We start from the raw sequence: 22909 nt of genomic DNA, 5'->3' as shown, positions 1-22909 counted from the left end.
AAACAAAATCACCAACTTGCACCAGGCAGTGCTCAAGGGAATATAATTATGATTTATTTTTAGCTGAGATTTCCCTGATTAAACATCATTCTTTTTGTTTGTTTTGTTTTGTTTGTTCACAGAGACAAGATTTCTCTGTGTAGCCTTGGCTGGCCTGGAACTTGCTCTGTAGACCAGGCTGACCTCAAACTGACAGAGATCCACCTGCCTCTGCCTCCCGAGTGCTGCGGTTAAAGGTGTGCACCACCATCTGACTAAGTTCATTTTAAATTGAAGGAGATAAATACAGTCGCTATACAACATCTAAACACTTGTATGAAAAAAGATGTCTAAAACCTGAATAGATCCTGTAACTCATCAATAAGATACACCAAAATCTAACACAAGCAGGGGAAGAATTAAACGTGGACAGAAAGCAAACTTACAAAACCGCTCAAGAAAGGTGGTTGCTGGCTTTGGGTCACTGTAGATTTTGCTGAAGTACTGATTATATGAATGAGTATCTGTACTGAATCAATGAAATGTTATCCTACAATATCAAAACAGACAATTCTGTGAAAGTAAATAAAACTGCTACCTTTGGCCACTTGGGATTGAGGAGTCGGGCTTTGATTGCATCATCCAATGCCTTGTGGTACTGCTGGGTTTTCATGTAGGCTGCAGATCTATTGCTATATAAAATGCAGTTCTGAGGGTCAACTGCCAGGGCTTCATTATACAAAACAATAGCTGTGTGGAAGTCTCCATCATGACAGGCCTGGTTACTCTGACGGACTTTCTCAACAAATTCAGCTTTGCTCAGTGCTGGTTCATCAGGACTTCTCTGGGCAATAGTCTTAGCACCAAAGAGAGGGATCTACAAACAAAGAAATCGTCATGAGTTCAGACAGTCCACACAGGTTCCTGAGGCCTGGAGCTGATGTCAGGTATCTTACTCATTGAGGCACAGTCTCTTTCTGAATCTAGAGTTAACCAATTCTGCTTCTCTAAGTTGACTTTTGTCCTTCTAACAAATAAGCTTTCCTTGAAACAGCTAACAGTACCTTAAATGGACATATACAGGAGGGGGATATAGCTCAGTGGACAACACACTTGTCTTGGAAGCATCCAAACTGGAGTTTGGATCTCTAAATCCCATGTAAAAAACTTGACAGGTGTGGTGGCCACCAGTAATCTTCATATTCAGGAGGCAGAGACAGGATACCCAGAGCAAGCTGGCTAAAGAAGCAGAATTGGTTTTTAAAATATGTTCTCTCTAGTCTTGGCTGGCCTCGAACACACAGAGATCTGCCTGGCTCTGCCTCCTGAGTGCTATGATTAAAGGTGTGTGCCACCACACCCAGCAGGCTATCATATTTTGGAAGTATATACTTTTCTTAGGAGGTTACAATTAAGAGACTGCATTGAGACTCGGAAGAGACTTTACTTTTAAATTTTTTTCCAACATAATATTTGTATTGGTTATTTGGTAATTTCTTTTTCCCCCTCCCCCACCCCGCCTATTTGGTAATTTCTTACACCACAATCACACTCACTTCCCAGTCCTCCTAGGTCCAATCCCAACCCTTGTGACTGCCCCCACAAAAAAAGAGAATTAAAAAAAAAAGGAAAGGGAGACTTTATGTTTAAATGGTGTTGAAACTGAAAGACAATAAAGATTTTGGAAACTTTGAACTGCATGCATTTTGCAGTATGATATGGCTAGGAACCTATGAAGATCAAGGAATGGAATATGGTGGTTTGAGGGAGAATGTCCCCCATAGGTTACTGCATTTGAACGCTTGGTCCCCATTGGTTACATTATCTAGACACATCTAGGAAGTCCAGCTTTGCTAGCTTGCTCTCTTCCTGTACTGGTGATTCACGATGTAAGCTCTCGGCATCCTGCTTCAAGCACCACCCCTGCTCCAACCCCAACCCTGACATGATGGACTCTCAGCCTTTGGAACCAAAAGCCAAAATAAACTTTTGTAAGTTGCCTTGGCCATGGTGTTTTTTCACAGAGAAGTAACCGATGCAGTCAACATGGCCCTTTTGACAGTATCCACTCAACACTCTCACTCTTACGATGTCTTCCTCATTTTTTCTCATTTTTATATATTTATTTATTTTTCTATTATCAGCTTGAAACAGTACAAATTCTTATCCTAATAGTGAAATGTTTCATTGAGGCTTGCCTAGTAACTGAGTAAAACCAAAACTTATTATAAGCCACAGTCATCCTAGGGTCCCCCCTGGTTCTATGGGTTGTGGTCTGATTTTTCTTTGCTTTATATCTAGTATCCACTTATGAGTGAGAACATACCATGTTTTTCCTTCTGGGTTAGGGTTACCTCACTCAGGATGATATTTTCCAGTTCCATCCTTTTGCCTGCAAATTTCATGCTGTCATTTTTTTTCTCTGCTGAGTAGTACTCCATTGTGTCTATGTATCACATTTTCTTAATCCATTCTTCTGTTGACAAGCTTCTAGGTTGTTTCCAGGTTCTGGCTATTACGAACAGTGCTGCTATGAACATAGTTGAGCATATATCTTTGTGGTATGATTGAACATTCCTTGAATATATGCCCAAGAGTGATATGACTGGGTCTTGAGGTAGATCGACTCCCAATTTTCTGAGAAACCGCCATACTGATTTCCACAGTGGTTGTACAAGTTTGCACTCCCACCAACAGTGGAGGAGTGTTCCCTTTGCTCCACATCCCCTCCAACATAGACTGTCATCAGTGTTTTTGATCATAGCCATTCTGACAGGTGTAAGATGGTATCTCAGAGTCGTTTTTGATTTGCATTTCTCTGATGATTACGGGTGTTGAGCATTTCTTCAAATGTCTTTCAGCCATTTGTGATTCTTCTTTTGAGAGTTCTCTGTTTAGCTCTTTAGCCCATTTTTTAATTGGATTGTTCAGTATTTTGATGTCCAGTTTCTTGAGTTCTTTATATACTTTGGAGATCAGTCCTCTGTCAGATGTGGGGTTGGTGAAGGTCTTTTCCCATTTTTTTTTTTTTTCTTGTCTTATTAAGGACCGTGTCTTTTGCCCAACAAAAGCTTCTCAGCTTCAAGGGTCCCATTTATTAATTGTTGTGTTCAGTGTCTGTGCTGCTGGTGTTATATTTAGGAAATAATCTCCTGTGCCAATGTGCACTTTCTCTTCTATTATGTTTACTGTAATTGGATTTATGTTGAGGTCTTTGATCCACTTGGACTTGAGTTTTGTGCATGGTGACAGATATGGATCTATTTGTAATCTTTTACATATTGACATCGTTATGCCAACACCATTTGTTGAAGATACTTTCTTTTTTCCATTGTATAGTTTTGGCTCCTTTGTCAAAAACCAGGTGTTCATATGTGCATGGATTAATGTCAGGGTCTTCAATTCGATTCCATTGGTCCGTATGTCGGGTTTTATACCAGTACCAAGCTGTTTTTATTACTATAGCTCTATAGTAGAGCTTGAAGTTAGGGATGGTGATGCCTCCAGAGGTTGCTTTATTATACAGGATTCTTTTAGCTATCCTGGGTAATTTTTTTTTGTATATGAAGTTGAGTATTTTTCTTTCCAAGTCTGTGAAGAATTGTGTTGGGATTTTGATGGGGATTGCATTGAATCTGTAGATTGCTTTTGGCAAGATTGCCATTTTTACTGTGTTAATCCTACCTATCCATGAGCATGGGAGATCCTTCCCTTTTCTGATATCTTCAATTTCTTTCTTTAGAGATTTAAAGTTCTTATCAAACAGGTCCTTCACTTGTTTAGTTAGTGTTATCCCAAGGTATTTTATATTATTTGTGGCTATTGTAAACGGTGATATTTCTCTGACTTCTTTCTCAGCCCTTTTATCATTTCTGCATAGGAGGGCTACTGATTTTTTGAGTTGATCTTGTATACTGCCACTTACTGAAGGTGTTTATCAGCTGTAGGAGTCCCCTGGTAGAATTTTGGGGTAACTTACATATACTATCATATCATCTGCAAATAGTGAAAGTTTGACTTCTTCCTTTCCAATTTGTATCCCTTTGATCTCCTTTTGTTGTCTTATTGCTCTAGCTAGAACTTCTAGTACTATATTGAATAAATATGGAGAGAGTGGGCAGCCTTGTCTTGTTCCTGAATTTAGTGGTATTGCTTTGAGTTTCTCTTCATTTAATTTGACAGTGGCTGTTGGCTTGCTGTAAATTGCCTTTATTATGTTTAGGAAGGTTCCTTGTATTCCTGATCTCTCTAAGACCTTTATCATGAAGGGGTGTTGGATTTTGTCAAAGGCTTTTTCAGTATCTAATGAGATGATCATGTGTGTTTTTTTTTCCTTTCAGTTTGTTTATATGGTGTATTACATTGACAGATTTTCGTATGTTGAACCATCCTTGCATCCCTGGGATGAAGCCTACTTGGTCATGGTGAATAATTTTTTTGATGTGTTCTTGATTCGGTTTGCCAATATTTTGTTGAGTATTTTTGCATCAATGTTCATGAGGGAGATTGGTCTGTAATTCTCTTTCTTTGTTGCATCTTTGTGTGGTTTGGGTATCAGGGTAATTGTAGCCTCATAAAAAGAGTTTGGTAGTGTTCCTTTTGTTTCTATTGTGTGGAACAATTTGAAGAGTACTGGAATTAATTCTTTGAAAATCTAGAATTCTGCACTGAAACCATCTGGTCCTGGGCTTTTTTTGGTTGGGAGACTTTTGATGACTGTTTCTATTTCTTTAGGGGTTATTGATCTATTTAAATAGTTTATCTGGTCTTGATTTAACTTTGGTATGTGGTATCTATCCAGAAAATTGTCCATTTGTTCCAGATTTTCCAATTTTGTGGAGTACAGGTTTTTGAATTATGACCTGATGCTTCTCTGGATTTCCTCATTGTCTGTTGGTATATCTCCCTTTTCATTTCTGATTTTGTTAATTTGGATGCTCTCTCCTTGCCTTTTGGTTAATTTGGCCACAGAAAGCACTAAAAGGAAAAATCCAACCTAAAGAAGCTAAACACACCCATGAAAACTCAAGCAATAGATAATCCCACAACAAATACCAAAGAAGGAAAATGCAACACTACCACAAAAAAAAAAAATAACAGAAATTAACAGTCACTGGTCATTAATATCCATCAATATCAATGGTCTCAACTCACCTATAAAAAGACACAAACAGAATGGATAAGAAAACAGGATCCATCCTTCTGCTGCATACAAGAAACACACCTTAACTTTAAAGACGGACACTACCTCAGAGTAAAGGGCTAGGAAAAGGCTTTCCAATCAAATGGACTTAAGAAGCAAGCTGGTGTAGCTATCCTAACATCTAATAAAATAGACTTCAAACTAAAATCAATTGAAAGAGATCAGGATGGCCATTACATATTTATCACAGAAAAAAATCCACCAAAATGAAGTCTCAATTCTGAACATTTATGCCCCAAATACAAAGGCACCCACATTTATAAAAAGAAACATTACTAAAGCTTAAATCACACATCAAACCCCACACATTAGTAGTGGGATATTTCAACACACCACTTTCACCAAAAGACAGTTCTACCAGACTGAAACTTAACAAAGAAATAAAGAACCTAACAGATGTTATGACTCAAATGGACTTAATAGATATCTACAGAACATTCCATCCTAATACAAAAGAATATACCTTTTTCTCAGCACCCCATGGAACCTTCTCAAAAATTGATCACATGCTTGGTCACAAAGCAAATCTCCACAGATACAAAAACATTGCAATAACCTCCTGTATCTTATCATACCACCATGCCTTAAAGTTAGATTTCAACAACAATTTCTTTCTTTATTGCTTATAATTTTCCCTAGAGAGGTCTTTTACATCCTTGGCTAAGATAGGCTTAGACTAGGTCATTTTTTTCTATTTTTCTTTTCTTTTTTGAGGTTTCTATGAACAGAATTATTTCCCTGATGTCCTTCTTAGCTAGTTCATAATTGGTATACAAAAATGCTACTGGTCTTCGTAGGCCAACTTTGCATCCTAATAGCTGACTAAACTGATTCATCAAGTCAACAGGTCTTTTAGTGGAGTTGTTAGAGTCAGGGAAGTAAAAAGTCATATCAGAGACAACTTCTTCCTGTCCACAAAGGAAGTGCTTTAATATAATCAACCTGCCACCAGGTCACTGGCTACTCATCCCTTGGAAGGGGGCCATACTGGGGCCCAGTGTTGGCCTCTGCTGTTGGCAGATCTGGCACTCAGCAACAGCTGTAGCCAGATCAGCCTTGGTGAGTGGAAGGCCATGTTGTTGAGCCCATCCATAACCTTACTGCCACCATGTCTACTTTGTTCAAGATCTACTGGGCAACAGCAGGACAGCCATGGAAGAGGCTGACTGTCCACAGAACATGTAATCCTATCTACTTGATTACTGAACTACTCCTCTGCTGAAGTCACATTTCAATGAACACTTACATGGGACACAAGTATCTTCACATCCTTTGCCCATTTGAAGAGATGTAGCCACAAACTTCTTCCTCAAAAGTTTTTCTCACCATGATCTTTCCAAGTCCCTGGCCACAGCCAAACCATTGGCTACAGCCCATGAATCAGTAAATAATCACACAACTGGCCATTTCTCCTTCTTCTTTTTTTTTTTTTTTGGCCATTTCTCCTTCCAAGCAGAATGTACAACTATGTGCACTGTCCAAAGTTCTGCCCATTATAAAGATTTCCCTTCTCTGCAGTCTTTCACGATTGTCTCAGAAAAGGGCTATAATGCTGCACCTGTCCACTTCCAGATGATGCTTGGAGTGTACATGTGGTGGTTTGATGGAGAATGGTTCCCATAGGCTCATATATGTAAATGCTTGGTCCCCAGTTGGTGGAACTGTTTGGGAAGGATTAGGAGGTGCGGCTTTGTTGGAGGAGGTTTATCACTAGGGGTGGGCCTTGAGGTTTCAAAAGCCCATGCCATTCCCAGTAAGTTCTCTCTCTACCTCATGCTTATGGATGATGTAAGCTCTCAGCTGCTGCTCCACTGCCATGCCTACCTACTGCTGCCATGCATCCCACCATGATGGTCATGAATTCTAACCCTCTGGAACCATGAGTCCCAAGTTAAATGCTTTCTTTTATAAGTTGCCTTAGTTACTATGCTTTGTCACAGGAATCAAAGTGACTAAGACAGTACAGAACCAACAGTAAAGGAAATCCTGCTCGTCTTACGTATCTCAGTCAACTGATCACACAGCATACCCCATGAGGCCATAGCTGCATGCTCAGAAGTAGATGGCATTGCAACTGGAACAGAAACCATAGGCATTTGGGCATCTTCATGTAACTTGCTTGTGCCCTCAGGACCGGCTTAGGCCTGCTAGTACATGATACTGTGATCATTTGATAATGGATTGCTGCTGTCCAACAATGCTCCCCCCCTTGTTCAATTACATCTTTGTTGGTTGTTTTTGCTCTTTTGGGGGGCCCACCAACCCGCTCCCAAATAAATCACACATGGAGGCTTATTCTTAATTATAAATGCTCAGCCTAGTTTGGCTTGTTTCTTGTCAGCTTTTCTTATCTTTAAAGTATTCCATCTACCTTTTGCCTCTGAGCTTTTCCTGTTCTCTTACTTCTATAAATCTTACTCTTCCTCCATGGCTTGATATGTAGCTAGGTGGCTGGTCCCTGGAGTCCTCCTCCTTCTCCCAGATTTCTCCTTCTATATATTTTTTCTGCCTGCCAGCCCTGCCTATTTCTCTCTCCTGCCTCACTATTGACCTTTCAGCTCTTTATTAGACCATCAGGTGTTTTAGACAGGCACAGTAACAAAGCTTCACAGAGTTAAACAAATGCAACATAAACAAAAGTAACACACCTTAAAATAATATTCCCTGCTGGGCGGTGATGGCACACACCTTTAATCCCAGCACTTGGAGGCAGAGGCAGGCGGATCTTTGTGAGTTCGAGGCCAGCCTGGTCTCCATAAGAGAGTTCCAAAAAAGGCGCAAAGCTACACAGAGAAAGCCTGTCTGGAAAAACCAAATAATAATAATAATAATAATAATAATAATAATAATAATAATAATAATCCCCAACACATCTGTATCAGCTTTCTGCTTTCAATGGTTTCCTTCACTGCTTAAGCTTTTTTTTTAATTCCTTTTCACAAGCTGGAAGCTTAGCTGGGTAAAATCCTGCTCTTAGGTCACCACTCCCTTTATTCCATTTAGCAACTGGCTTTTCATTGATCTGTTTATCTCCTTGAACACAGCACTTAGCTCTATTATACTTCCTGTGCGCCTTTTCTTCTGAAACTCTACATTTTGTATTTTTCCTGTTCAGCTTTATTTGTACTGAAATGTGATTTTATTTGTATGTTAATAAATAAAGCCTGGGGGTCAGAGCTAATAGCAAGCCATAGCAGAAGTCTGGCAGTAGTAGCACACGCCCTTAATCCTGATCACATGACAGGCAGACCTCTATGTGTTCAAGGACACCACCAGCATGGAGACACACACACACCTTTAATCTCAATACCAACCATAGAAGACCTGGAGGTCTGTATAGACAGGCAGTGATGAGGAGGTCATGTGGTTGGATTTATAACCAATGAGAATGCAGAACAGAAAGTCAATAAAAAACAGATACACAGAAAGTAGCTCTCTTTCTGAGGGAAGGATGACAGCATCTGTGAAGGGTAAGAAGGCGGTTTTAAGTCTCAGCTCTTAGCTACTGCTCTGACCTCTTGGGCTTTTAACTCTGCATTTGGCTCTGTGTTTCTTATTTAATAAGACCATTACATCTACACAGCTTGTTCCTTTTCATTATAGAGCTTCATAAGACTGGTCACTAATACCACATGACACAGTCAATAATAGGCTGTTTTGAAATCTCCTGGTCAATACTGTTAATCCAAAACTCACCAATTTAGCCCCAGATTTTTTGGACAAGGGCAGAAAAACAGCCATATTCTTCACCAATATAACACAGGAACATCTCTAGGCCATCTACTCATATTCTTCTCCTCTAAAACCTCTTGATTTGGCCATCAAAATCTACATTGTTCCCAGCAACACTGTCTTCCCTGCTCCTATTAGCATGGCCCATTTAGCCCCATTTAAAGTGTTCAACTGTTTTCTTAATACAAAGTCCCAAAGTCCACATTCCACCAAGAAACACGGTCAGGCCTGTCATAGCAATACCCCAGTCCCTGATATCAACTTCTATCTTAGTCAATGTTCTATTGCAGTGAAGAGACCACAGCAATTCTTTTAAAGGAAAAGATTTAATTGGACAGGCTCCGGTCCAGAGGTTTAGTCCATTCTTATCATGGCAGCAGGCAGGCAGAGATGGTGGTGGCAAAAGAGCCAGGAGTTCTACTTGCAGATTGACAGGCAGCAGGGAGAGACTGGGCCTGGCTTAAGCATCTGAGAAACCTCAAAGCCCACCCCCAGTAACACACTTCCACCAACAAGGCCACCCCTACTAATAGTGCCACTGTCTGGTAAACAATCATTCAAATCTGTGAGCCTATAGGGTATTTGGGAGGGTAGCACCCCCTAACTAAATTCTACCTTGTGTGATTTGATGTCTCCTAAGCCAATCCATTAACAAACTCTTTTTTTTTTTTTTTTTTTTTTAAAGATTTATTTATTATGTATACAGTGTTCTGCCTGTATGCCAGAAGAGGGCTGCAGATCTCATTACAGACAGTTGTGAGCCACCATGTGGGTGCTGGGAATTGAACTCAGGACCTCTAGAAGAACAGCCAGTGATCTTAACCGCTGAGCCATCTCTCCAGCCCTAACAAACTCTTTATAACATCAATTCCATTGCTTTGAGTTTCTCCTATACCTCTACTTCCTGTTCACTTGACCCAATCAACATAATGTCATCAATACAGTAGACACCATGACATTTTGTGGGAAAGACAGATGATCAAGATCCCTTCAAACTAAGTCATGGCACAGGGCTAGTGCATTAATATTCCTTGATGTAAAACAGTAAATGTGTACTGCTGGTCTCAACAGCTGAATGCAACTGCTTCTGTGGTCCTCATGGCAGGCATTGACAAAAAGGCATCTGTTAGATCAGTGACTGTACCCCATGTACCAGCAGGTGTGTTAATATGTCAAGTAAGAGCAACACATCCAGTACAGCAGCTGCAATCTGGAGTCACTACTGATTAAGTTTCAATAGCCAACTGTCACGATCCTATGAGGAGGAGAGGGGTGTAAGAAATTAGTAGACAGAAAGATAGTGGAGAGGAGACAGACAGAAACACAGGATAGCTTCAGAAGGACCTAGATCAAAATCCACCAGCCCCTTCTGTCTCTCAAAAGGGCTTTTTATAGGAATGCCAAGGGGCGGGCAAAAGACCTCCCCTTACTAGATCAAAGCATACCGCACATCCAAGTGTAAAACACCTGGTAACCATACACATGGTGGTCAGTCCATCCCCTTATGCAGCCCTGCTGGGTAAAGTAAGCTCAGATCTCACTAGGAAACCTCTGTGGGCTCCCACACTGGGACTAAAGGTATGTGCCGCTATCACCTGGAAAATGCTTTCTTTTTATAAGAGTTGTGGTATCTCTTCAGAGAAACAGAACACTGACTAAGACAACCCTGTCTAAAAATAAACAAATAAAAATAAAATAAGACACCCAACACCAACCTCTGGCTTCCACATGCACAAGCACAAACAACATATAAACACACATACACACCAACACATACATTATAGATATATATATACACACATCCACACATATAGACACACATGTGCCCATGCATGTATACACACATACACATACACACACACACACACACACACACACACACACACAGATTGCCTTTGCACCTTGACCACAATTTTCTAAATCACATGAAGTCACTTTCCACTCACTAAGTTATTCTCTTTTATTCATTTTTATGTTATGTACATGGGTATTTTGCCTGTATGTAGGACCGTGCATGGTGTATATAGTGCCCATGGAGTCCAGAAGAGGGCAATGGATACTCTAGAATCAGAGATACAGAAGGTTGTGAGCTGCCATGTGGGTGCTGGGAACTGAACTTGAGTCCTCTGGAAAAGCAGCAAGTGCTTTTAACTGCTGAACCATCTTTTTAACCTGATATTAAATTATTTCCTATGGCTCAAGTCATTTTTCAAATTCACATAAAAATATCATATGGGGCCAAGGATATAACTTGGTTGATAAACAAAGATATGGGTACAATCCCCAGCTCTATATAAAACCAGGTTTCGTGGTACATGCCTGTAACCCCAGCAGTCAGGAGACAGAAGCAGGAGAACCAGAAGTTCAAGGACAACTTTGGCTATACAGCAGGCTTACGGTCCATCTAAAATAATGAGACCCTGTCTCTAGGGAGGAGGGAACCATATGAATACACAAAGGCTATGTTAGTTTTATACTTTGTTTTCTCTCTTTAAAAATATTCAACTAGAAGTAGACAGGCCACGGGGCGGAGACTGGCAGACGCAGGTCGCAGGTCGGCGACTCGCGGAGGTGGAAGGGCCCGGTGGCAGCGGCCTACAGGGACATACAGGCCCAGCGGCAACCGGCAGAAGCATACAGGCCTGGTGGCAGTTCGCAGAGGTGGATGGGCCTGGCAGCAGTGACAAGCAGTGGTAGATAGGCCCCCGGTGGCAGCCAGCAGAGATATACAGGCCCGTTGGCCGCCCGCAGAGGCAGACAGACCCAGCGGCAGCTGAGGCAGCTGACAGGGACATACAGGCCCGGCGGCGGCGGAGACAAGTGGACGCAGGTGGGCCTGTGGCGGCGGGCCACAGGGGTGGACAGGCCGGGGATGGAGACGGGCGGATGCAGCTTGGAACAGGGACGCCCCTAGCCCCAACACCTGGGGAAGAGGCTATCCCGTGGGTCAGAACCAGGGCGAGTCTGGGCACTCCGTCTGAGGACAACCCAGGGCCCAACTGCTGATCCTGTGAAACCCAACAACTTGGAGGTGTTGGTGAGACTACCCTGCTCAGCTGAAACCCATCTGGGAGAGGATTCAAATGCCTACAGTTTGAAGTCTGAAGAAACAAGATCAGCTGAGGAGTTGACAAATGAACAAAACGTGACCTGGGAACACAGAAGAAGGCGCTACCCAGCCACCAAACCAGATCACCAGAATCATAAGTATATAATTCACCGACTGAAATCAGCTGCCCCTGAAGAAACAGCCCAATAGCACCAATTTAACCAAGAACCCCTACTAAACCAAGACTAAAAATTAGAACAAGAGAGGCACTCTCAGACATAGACACCACCTGCACCGCACAGAGGAAGAGATGAGTAGACGCCAGTGCAAAAATACAGGCAACAACATAAAGACCTATATGGCAACATCAGAACCTAGTGATTCTACACCTGCAAGACCTAAACATACCATGACAGAAGAAACAGAAGAGATCAACCCTAAAACTGACTTTAAGAAGATGATAGAGCCCTTAAAGAAGAAATAAAACATTCCCTCAATGAGGAAATAAAAACTTTCCTTAAAGAGGAAATGAAAAACTACCTTAAAGAGGAAATAAAAACTTTCCTTAAAGAGGAAATGAAAAACTCTCTTAAAGAGGAAATAAAAACTTCCCTTAAAGAGGAAATGAAGCCGGGCGGTGGTGGCGCACGCCTTTAATCCCAGCACTCGGGAGGCAGAGCCAGGCGGATCTCTGTGAGTTCGAGGCCAGCCTGGGCTACCAAGTGAGTTCCAGGGAAGGCGCAAAGCTACACAGAGAAACCCTGTCTCGAAAAACCAAAAAAAAAAAAAGAGGAAATGAAAAACTCCATTAAAGAGGAAATAAAAGTCGGGCGGTGGTGGCGCACGCCTTTAATCCCAGCACTCGGGAGGCAGAGCCAGGCGGATCTCTGTGAGTTCGAGCCAGCCTGGGCTACCAAGTGAGTCCCAGGAAAGGCGCAAAGCTACACAGAGAAACCCTGTCTCGAAAAATTAAAAAAAAAAAAAAAAAAAAGAGGAAATAAAAAACTCCCTTAAAGAAATGGAAGAAAAAACGAACAAAAAATGGGAAGAAATCAAATCAAGCCAAGAAAAACCAATTAAACAGATGAAAGAAACATTCCAAGATCTGAAAAATGAATTTGAGATAATAAAGAAAACACATGCTGAGGGAATGCTGGAAATAGAAATCCTGAGAAAACGAACAGGAACTACAGAAACAAGCATAACCAACCGATTGCAAGAGATGGAACAGAGAATCTCTGACACTGAAGACACAATAGAGAAAATAGATTTGTCAGTCAAAGAAAATACTAAAGACAAAAAAAGTCGTAACACAAAACGTCCAGGAAATTTGGGACACCATGAAAAGACCAAACCTAAGAATAATAGGGATAGAAGAAGGAGAAGAATACCAACTCAAAGGCACAGAAAATATATTCAACAAAATCATAGAAGAAAACTTTCCTAACCTAAAGAAAGAAACACCTATGAAGATACAAGAAGCTTACAGAACACCGAATAGGCTGGATCCAAAAAAAAAGTCCCCTCGCCACATAATAATCAAAACACTAAACACACAGAACAAAGAAAAAATATTAAAAGCCGCAAAGGAAAAAGACCAAGTAACATATAAAGGTAAACCCATCAGAATAACACCAGACTACTCAATAGAGACTATGAAAGCGAGAAGATCATGGACAAATCTCATGCAGACACTAAGAGACCACGGATGCCAATCCAGACTATTATACCCAGCAAAACTCTTAATCACCATAGGCGGAGTAAACAAAATATTCCAGGATAAAACCAGATTTAATCAATACCTGTCTACAAACCCAGCCCTACAGAAAGCACTAGAAGGGAAAATTCAACCCAAAGAAGCTAAACACATCCATGAAAAATCAAGCAATAGATAATCCCACACCAACATACACCACAGAAGAAACAAGCTGGTGTAGCTATCCTAATATCTAGAGAAAAAGGATGTTTCAAAAGAGAAGAAGTCTTGTGGCAATGCCTCAGTGGTCCAGGTAACTACCAGAACTCGGAAAAGTTGGTTGAACTTGGGATTGACTGGGAGGCCAAAGATTTAAAAAACAGAAGATTCTCTCAAGACACAAGTTGTGTGATAATAGTGTGTTTTGTGTGTGTGAATGAGAATTTGTAAATGTTGAATTCTAGGCTTCGACAATCATTGTCAGTGCAGATTAAGCTGCAAGTATTTATGCTTTAAAACTTAAATTATAAAGCTAGTTACGTCTTTCTAACAACTAGTTTTAATGTTTATGAGCATATTTTACCTACATTACCTTTTCAGGATGTTGAGAAAGATGCATCACAAGCACAGGCTGGAGGCTGGGGGCTAGATGGTTTTTAGGAAGAGGTCTTGGTGGACTCTTTCATAGAGCAAAGGGAAGCATTGCCTTCTGGGAAATGAGCTAAGTTTTAATCTAGTCTTTAAGATTAGAAGTCAAAAACAAAAATATTAAGGAAAGGAAAACCTAATTGATCTTTGAAGTATTGTTATGTGGAATTGAGTGGGACTTTTGAGGCCTTTCTTCCAGAAAACAAGGACTTGGTTGTCAGGCCTATATTAGGCCTAAACCTTGGTGCCATGTAGTTGTACTTAAATCATTTCAATGGAAAGTGTCTTAGTGATTGGATCTTCTAGTGCAGTTTGGAGTTCTTCCATTTGAAAAATGTGATATTTGCATGGGATTGTTTGAATCTTGTTTTCTAGTCCCTCCCCATCACCACCCTCATAGTCTGAAGGTAGATTTTTCTCTTGATAAAGGAACAAAAAAGGTGAACATCTTGTTTGTAAATAGGTATCTAGTAACTAGTGGTAAACTTGAAATGGTAGAATTCTTTAAAGCCTAATTCTAGGTAGCCTTAAGAAAATGTATCTTAATTATTTTTGAACCTGTATTCACCTTGTTTTTTTTTCAAATATCTTAAGTTATATTTTCTTTTTCAGAGCTGCTTCTTATTTTGGGGCTCCTTTTTTTTTTTTTTTTTTTTTTTTTTTTTTTTTTAATTGAGGCGTAATTCATAAAAGGGTATATTGTTTTGATGAGACTTTTTACAACTGTGGCTGGATGTCTTTCTTTAGTCTTCCAAGAAGGGCCATTTTACTTTTTTAGAGTTACTTTTTAAAATCATGAGGTCAACAACTTGGACTACTAGGCATGTAAGTGCCAATGCAAATTAAAGCCCAAGTTGACCTCCAGCAGCAGTTCATTCTATGTTGACAGTGAGAGAACACTTTGCCTGTTACTGATACTGTTACTCGTGGACTGAAATGCTGAAGAAACCCCTCCCCCCATTTTGTTTTTTGCAAAAATCAAGGTATATTCTAGGGTTTCCTGGTTGACCTCAACAGATAAACTGAGATGATAGTCTTAGTTCAGAAATGATCTGAATGTAGATTTACAGTCTACGTGTACAGCTGGCTAAGTGAGATCACTTTCACAGTTCTGCATGTATCCCATCGGCTCCCCATTAGTCACTGAACTCTTAAAACTGGTATTGTAACATTATCACAATGTTTTGCGCCAATTTTATAAACTTTACAGTACAATATGTGTTCCTTTTCTGAGGCAAACCAAAGGTATATTTCTCAAGGTTCTGCTGCTATCAGCAGCGTTGATGGAGGATTTTTTATACATTTGTAATAGATAGAAATAAACCAGAAAAAAAGAAGAAAAAAAAAAAGTGGTGGAGGAAAAGGTGAACACTGCAAGAATACTCAAAAGGGCTGAGAGTTGCAAATGCCAAGAATGGCTTTGCATAGTAAATGGAATAGAACAGCTCTGAACTATAGCTTACTTTTCCTGGTTTGGTCTGACAGAATGATTGAATGCTTTTGTACAAAAATCAGAGCCTTAAGAACAAGGATTTGGTGAGATTGTAAAATGGTGTGCCACTTTGGCAAAACAGTTTGGTGGTTGGTCAAAATGCAAAACATTGTTACTCTGTTACCCAACAATTCTACCCTTAGGAATATATCCTCAAACTACTGAAAATATGCACCTATGAAACATGTACATGAAGGTTTACAGCAGTGTGTTGCTAATAGTAAAAAAGTTAAAACAACTTAAATAGCTATAAAATACTGGAGAGAAATAAAATGTGGCTTATTCATACAATAGAATATTATTAAGACATAAAAATGAATGAGAAACTGACAGATTAAATGACTTTGGTGAACCTTCAAAATTTCATTTGTAGATCTTTCCATTTCTAATTTATAAATACATTTGGGGTTATAAATTATAAATGTACTGCCTCCTGTCAACATTGTATACTTCTATTTGATGATTTCTATGTCAAACATTATATGGAAATGTTTCCAAGTATTTTCTGTATTAACTGTGAATGAATAGAACAAAATAAATTGCCTGTGATGGAAAAAAAAAAAATTCAACTATTTGTTCATTTTCTGTATCTATGTGTGGTAAGTATTGCACAACATACCCACAGTGCCTGAGGAGGCCAAGAGAGTATCAGACCCCTGGAAATGGAATCATAAGCAATCGTGAACACTCAGTGTGGGTGCTGGACCAAACCAGGTCCCCGAAGATCAGCAGCTCTAAGTCACAGAGCCCTTCCTTCAGCTTCTCCCTTGAGACAGGGCCTCATTCTGTGACCAGTCTGCTGTGGAATTCACTGCTGAGCCCTGCTGGCCTCAAATTCCCAGTAATTCTCCTGCCTCAGTCTCACAAAATATGGGACTATAGGCATAAAATCACTGTGTCTGGCTCAATTGGGGACTCCTTTTTTAAAAATATTTTTTAAAATATTTTATTTATTTTTGTATATGAGTGTTTGTGTGATTGTATAGTGTAAACCATGTAAGTGCCTGGTGCACACAGAACCCAAAAGAGGACACTGGATCCCCTAGAACTAAAATTACACGTAGCTGTGAGCCCCCATGTGGGTGACCGAAACCCAACCCAGGTCATCTAGAAAATCAGCAAGTGTTCTTAAATGTTGAGCCATCTTTCCAGCCCCAAGTTGTATATTTTTAAAACTAAGTAGCAGGAATGGGGAGAAAGTTTACTGCATAAACAAGAATACTGGAGTCTAGGTCCTCAGAAACCTACATGAATGCCAGGTGGGTATAGCAGCCCACCTATAATTCCAGCCCTGGAATGTGCAGAGAGGGTATCTCCACAAGCTGGCTAGCAAGCTATGGGTTGAGAAACCCTGCCTCACTGGATAAAGTAAAATGGTTGAGGATGATTCCTGACATCAACCTCAGGCTCTACACACACATGCATATATGCCCACACATATGAAAAAACATGCATAGCACACACAAACACATGAAAACTGAAAAAAGAAAGACAAATAAGTAGAGAATGGTGCTGCACACCTGTAGTCACAGTTCCTCTTGAGGCTGAGGCTAGAGGACTGCTTGAACCAAACCAGTTTATGTGGCATACCAAGATGTCAGTCTCAAAATCTGCCCCTGGTGAATCTGCCTATGCTGAGCTTTCACATCAACAGTTAGCAGGACCTTTAAGGTTTAGTTCCTTTCATTCAGAGTATGTTCAAAGGCCATCCAATTGTGTCATGAACTGATTAGTATTTGCAGAAGATTCCACAGTATGAGTGTTCAACGTTAACCATCCAGTATTTAGTTCATGAACAGTCTGTCACTTTTCAGCTATCACCAACCAAAGGTATGAACACTCATACAAACTTTTGTTAGAGCCACAACTACTGAACTGTCAAACTGTTTTCAAAGTCCATGGGTCACTTTTCATGCCAGTGATATGAGACAATTCTCCACATCCTCCTCAGCTCTCATATATGTCAGTCTTTTTCAGTTTAGCACCAGTAATGCAGAATCACATTATATTGCATCTGTATCTCCAACAACCAACAAGTTACATACACTTGTTTTTAGACATTTATTTATCTTCCTTAAGAGTATTTGCTGCTCTTTCAGAGGACCTGAGTTCCGTTCCCAGAACCCACATCAGGTGGCTCACTACAGCCTATAACTCCACATCAAGGGGGGTTCAACACCTCTGGACACCACAGATATCTACACACACACACACAAATTAATGACAGACAGACAGCAGGAGGATTCACAAGTTGGTCAGGAGACATCTATAATCCTAACACTAGAGAAGGGATACAGAGACAGGCAGATCTCCGGAGCTTGCTGGTCAGCCTGAACTAGCTAGCCAAAAACAGTGAGCTCCAAGTGCAACAAAACCCTGTCTCAAAATATAAGGAGGGCTGGTGAGGTGGCTCAGAGGTTAAGAGCACTGGCTGCTCTTCCAGAGGTCCTGAGTTCAATGCTCAGCAACCACATGGTGCTCACAACCATCTATAATGATATCTGGTGCCCCTTCTGGCCTGCAGGCAAACATGCAGACAGAACACTGTATACATAATGAGTAAATACACACACACACACACACACACACATATGTGGAGGTGAAGAGCAATAAAGGACATTGACCTCTGGCCTCCACCCCCTAAAACACACGTGTGCACCCACACATACATAAGCATACTACACACCTACACACATACACACACACACACACACACACACACACACACACGGGAGATAACAATAATGGTCACACAATACTCTGTCAATATATTATAAACCATGAAACTAAATATTTTTTGTTTTGTTTTTCAAGACAGGGTTTCTCTGTATAGCTCTAGCTATCCTGGAACTCGCTCTGTAGACCAGGCTGGCCTGGAACTCACAGAGATCCACCTGTCTCTGCCTCCCGAGTACTGGGATCAGAGGCATGCGCCACCACACCTGGGGTACAAAACTCTTAATTCAACTATAATTGAAATCACCTAAAAGATACACTTCCAGGTGTGACTTCGAAGGCACCTCTGAGGAGAGAAAACCCATCAGGAATTTGGCTGGTGAACTCCATGGGCTGGGCTCCCTCTCAGACTGTCAAAAAGAGAGCTAGGCCCCCATTTGTCTTCCCGCCTCGTGATACAATGTGACCAGATGCCCTGTGTTCATCTCCCCGCCTCCTGATACAATGTGACCAGCTGCCCTGTGTTCATCTCCCCGCCTCCTGATACAATGTGACCAGCTGTGTCATACTCCTGTCACTATGCCTTCGCAGCCAACAGCTGGACCCTCAAACATAAACCTTCCCTAAAGTTACTTCCAGTCAGTGGTCAGAACAAGGAGAAAAGAACCTAACAACACTAAAGATGATAACTTTGTTGGAAGTAAATATGTCAAAGTTTTATTTTTTCAATAAGCTTTTTAAATATTCTTCTAGATTATAATTGCAACAGGTCCCCCTTCCCTTTCCTCCCTCTAGTCCTCCCACACACCCCTCTCCTTGCTCTCTTTCAAATCCATGGCCTCTTTCTCATTAGTTGTTGCTATGTAGCAATGCACATATACATATTCCTACATATTAATACAACGGCTCAGTCCATATAATATTATTCATATGTATGTTTCCAGGTCTGACCATTTGGTATTGGTTAACAAATCAGTGTGTTTGTCCCTGGTGAAGACTACTTCTCCCGCTTCCAGCATTCCTTAGCTGCCTGTAGTTCTTTGTCTAGGGTTGAGGCCTCATGAGCTTTCCCCTTCCTCTTTAGCATGACCAGTTGTGTCATATTGAGTGTAGCTGATGACATTTCTAAAAGACACAGTCTCACAACAAACTCCTTTTTCCTCTGGCTCTTACAATCTTTCTGTCCCCACCTTCCACAATCTTCTCTGAGCCCTGGGTTCATGAGTTGTGCTGCAGATGTATACATTGAGAGTAAAGCTTTTCTTTTTTGGCTTTTTGGGGGTTTTGTTTTGTTGTTATTTTAAAGACAGTGTCTCTCTATGTAGTCCTGATGCCCTGAAACTTCCTATGTAGACCAGGATGTCCTCAGACTTGCAAAGATGCTCCTACCCCTGCCTCCCAAGTGCTGGAACTAAAGGTGTGTACCACCACACTAAGCGGGAATAAAGCTTTTCTAAAAGGTATTTTAGTGCATGTGTGTTGCATGCTTATGTGGGCACAGGTTCACTGACCTGTGAATGTTCTTGAAGAGGCCATGAGATGTAGACTTCAGGACTCTTCCCCAGTTGCTTTCTACCCCCACCCCCGTCCCCCACCCCAACACACTATGTGGCTCTGGCTGGCCTGGAACTCTCTACATAGACCAGGCTGGCCTCAGTCACATACAGATCTGCTTGCTTCTACCTTCTGAGTGCTGGGATTAAAGGTGTGCGTCACCATGCCAGGTTTTCTCCACCTTGTTTTTCAGGAGCTTTCTCACTCAGCCCAGTTTCAGACAGGCTAGCTGGTGAGTGGGCACCAGGGATCCACCTTCCTCCACCACCTCCTAACTCCCAATTCTGGGGTTACAGGTCCATACCAACTGGCCCAATTTTAGGGGGAAGTCAGAGGTGAACCTGGGTCCTTGTGCTTGCATAGAAAGCACTTTGCCCACCAAGCTGTCTCCCCAACCCCTAAAGACAGTTTGTTTCTTTTTTTTTTTTTTTTTTTTTGGTTTTTTCGAGACAGGATTTCTCTGCGTAGCTTTGTGCCTTTCCTGGAGCTCACTTGGTAGCCCAGGCTGGCCTTGAACTCACAGAGATCCGCCTGGCTCTGCCTCCCGAGTGCTGGGATTAAAGGCGTGCGCCACCACTGCCCGGCCAGTTTGTTTCTTTTAATCATATCCACACAATCGACAAAACACATTTAGAGATTACATCATTTTATTTTTCCGATTTTTCTTCTCCAGATGCAATCTCAGCTCTTATTGTCTTTCTTACACTTGAATTCTCTATTTACTGAAAAACACTATTGAAGAGAGATCAACTAAATGAAACACAGCTACATGGAGGAAAAAGAAACCATAGCATCAAGCAATTATAGTACTGGCAAGGAAAAAAAAAAAACATCAAAAAAGCAACTGCCAAATTTCCTGAATAAATAATAATTCAGATTTCCTTGGATGAAAATGTAAATATTGGTGATAAAGAGATGACTCGGTGGTTAAAAGCAGAGGCTGTTCTTGCACAGTGTCCGAGTTCCACTCTCAGCACCCAGTTCATGGTTCATAACCTGTGCAACCTGAGAGCCAAAGCCCTCTTCCGGCCTCTGCTGCACATACATACGAGTGAAGAAAACACTCAAATATATAAAAAAATATTTTTAAAGAAAATGTAAATGTTTACCTGTCTCAAAAGAACAAAAAATCCTAGAGGACTGTCTTCAAATGAAAAGAAATAGTGCATTTTTTATATTCAGAATTTACTTTATTCTCTCTCTCTCTCTCTCTCTCTCTCTCTCTGTGTGTGTGTATGTGTGTGTGTGTGTGTGTGTGTGTGTGTGTGTGTGTGTGTGTGTGTTGGTACACCTGTGAGGAGGTCAAAGGACAACTTGCCAGAGTCCTTTCTGTCCTACTGTGTGGGTCCCAGTGATCCAACTCCGAGGCTCAGAGGCCCGGGCATGGTGGCAGGAACCTTTACCCATAGAGACATACCCCTGACACTCAGAATTAATTTTAATCTAGCCAGGATATACAGACCTGATCCTTCATACTAATCAACATATACCTTGTTTTTTACTAAAGCACACTGGAACATCACTTTATAAATAGTAACAAAAGTTAACCTGGAAGCTGAGAAAAATCATATATGAAATAAAGCTGACAGATATTTATCTCAAAAGGCACCTGAAGTATCTCAAGGGTTCCTAGGTTGCAACTCCAGGGTCATTCAGTTCTACAAATATTTACTAAACAACTACTACATGCTAGGCACCATGCAGAAGTAAAAACAGAGCAAGTTATCTGCTTATGAGACACTTTACAGCTGGACAAACTCCCCGAGTCAAAACTTCGTGCCTTGAGAAACCAGTTTGTGCGTGCGTCTCTTGTGTGGGGCCTATATTTTAATAAAGTGCTCCAGATTATTTCTACACCCTGGCTAGTTAGTGGCTTGGGAGGAAAGGAAAAAAAAAAAAAACACTCCAGAGTCCAGGGATAAAGGCTGCTCCAGCCAGGCAAAGTAAATTTTGCTCAGCATCCTTCACTCTGACAGACACACCCAAACATCGCTAAGCCCAGGTGGACCTAAAGCTTTCCAGGATCTGTCGGTGATGAGGCACCAACCACCTTGTCGCCTTCTAGGAACGGAACGCCCACTCCCTACCAACACCACCTGGGATGGCAACACCTGAGCCTCCCAGCAGCTGCATTCTACAGCCACGGTGGGCTCGGGCCCCGTCCCCCACCCCACCCCACCCCACCCCACCCCACCCCCGCCCGCGCCCGTCCCGCTCCGAGGGGGCGGGGTCGAGGAAGAGGAGGTGCGGACAGAAGGTGCCCACTGCATTCCAAGCCCCTGGCGCAGGCACGCACAGCCGTGGAAACTGAGGCAGGCGGGCAGATGACGGAACGGGTCCGCCTGCGTGGTTCGCGGCGGGGATCGAACCCCGAGGAGCCGGAGAGGGTGGGGGGCTCTGCCTCCAAGTCAGTCACCCGTCCGCCCCCGCCGAGGCCCGGCCCGGCTTGCACCGACGGAGTTTCACAAAGAAAGTCTCCCGGCCCGCGCCCCGCTCACACTCACCGGCGCCGGCGGAGACTCGGGCTCCCGCCGCCTGCGGCTCCGCGCCGAGGCCGGCTCGGGCGCCAGCGTCAGCGGCTGTTCCATCCCGGCGGGGCCCGTCCGCGTCCGCCTAGAGCTAACGGTCCCGCCAGCTTAGGCGCGCGCCCCGCTCCCGCGCGCCATGTTCCCGCCGTGCCGCGCGCCGCCGAGCGTCTCCCCCCCCCCCCCCGCGGCCCCCCGCGCCCCCCGCGCCCTCAACGCGCACGCGCGCGCCCGCCGAGCCAGCTCGCACCGCGCAAGCGCGTGCCCGGCCCTGAGCCCTCCCGGAGCGAGCCGGGGGTCGCTGTTCCGGGCTCCGAGCAGCCGCCCGCCGCACTGCGGACCACCCGGAGGGCAC

The 22909-nt window shown here is 42.3% G+C and overlaps 1 protein-coding gene across 1 annotated transcript; it reads right to left on the bottom strand.

The window, feature by feature from the left end:
• Window positions 1-220: 220 nt before the first annotated feature.
• Window positions 221-22617, bottom strand: LOC114682920 (tetratricopeptide repeat protein 28-like). The gene is made up of 2 exons (XM_028857037.2): window positions 22534-22617; window positions 221-856 (listed from the first exon to the last, which is right to left on the bottom strand). The coding sequence occupies exons 1-2, from the start codon at window positions 22615-22617 to the stop codon at window positions 530-532; spliced, it is 411 nt and encodes a 136-aa protein (XP_028712870.1). The 3' UTR covers window positions 221-529.
• Between the last annotated feature and the right edge of the window lie 292 nt (window positions 22618-22909).

The sequence above is a fragment of the Peromyscus leucopus genome, chromosome 23 (assembly GCF_004664715.2).
Source record: "Peromyscus leucopus breed LL Stock chromosome 23, UCI_PerLeu_2.1, whole genome shotgun sequence".
NCBI lineage: Eukaryota > Metazoa > Chordata > Mammalia > Rodentia > Cricetidae > Peromyscus > Peromyscus leucopus.
The sequence above is the reverse complement of the archived record's forward strand: the minus strand, read 5'-3'. Positions and strand labels throughout refer to the sequence as shown.